This window comes from Cariama cristata, unplaced genomic scaffold, assembly GCF_000690535.1.
Source record: "Cariama cristata isolate BGI_N322 unplaced genomic scaffold, ASM69053v1 scaffold32043, whole genome shotgun sequence".
Taxonomy (NCBI): Eukaryota; Metazoa; Chordata; class Aves; order Cariamiformes; family Cariamidae; genus Cariama; species Cariama cristata.
Window position 1 is genome coordinate 729 of NW_009607134.1, and position 663 is coordinate 1,391.

Below are 663 nucleotides of genomic sequence, written 5' to 3' on the forward strand. Positions count from 1 at the left end.
CCTGGGGGGAGGCAGGAACCGTTGCGTCCACGTGAAGACGTGGCGGAGGAACCCGCGGAGCCGATCCGTGCCGAAGAACGGACGGACGAGTGCCGGAAAACCCCGGATTGTAGGAAAACCCCGAACCACCAGGAACAACCCCACGAGTGCCCCGAACGCGGGAAAATCTTCGACGCCGTCTCCCACCCCACGTCCCACCAGCAGCTCCGTCGAGCGGAGAAACCCAAGGAGCATCCCGTTCTTCCTGTCAAGGTGGAATTTTTCCGTCGGAATTCATCCAAGGTTGAGAAATCCCATCTGTGCTCCGAATGCGGGAAGAGCTTCACTCGGCGTTTCAACCTCAAACTCCACGCGAAGCTTCACACCGGCGAGCGACCCCACCGGTGCCCCGAGTGCGGGTTGAGCTTCACCAACACCTCCCACCTCATCGTCCACCAGCGGATCCATACGGGGGAGAGGCCGTATCGGGGTCCCGTCTGCTTTCACCATGAGCTCCAAATGTCTGGAACACGAGAGGACCCACACGGGAGAAACTCCCTACCGGTGTGCCGAATGCGGGAATTGCTACAGGACCAAGGGCGCCCTGATGTCCCACGCGAAGGTGCACGCCGAGTAGGAGGAAGGGGGAGCCGGGCGGCACCTCCTGGCACTTCGCGTCTGGGT

General features: G+C 62.0%; 1 protein-coding gene across 1 annotated transcript in view; it reads left to right on the plus strand.

Moving 5' to 3' along the window:
* The window catches only part of LOC104158859 (zinc finger protein 84-like), a gene marked incomplete at its 5' end in the record, with an annotated part of 1,340 nt that extends 724 nt beyond the window's left edge, over positions 1-616 (plus strand). Inside the window, 2 exon segments of the mRNA XM_009696618.1 lie at positions 12-501; positions 503-616. Coding sequence (XP_009694920.1) covers positions 12-501; positions 503-616 — 604 coding nt within the window.
* Between the last annotated feature and the right edge of the window lie 47 nt (positions 617-663).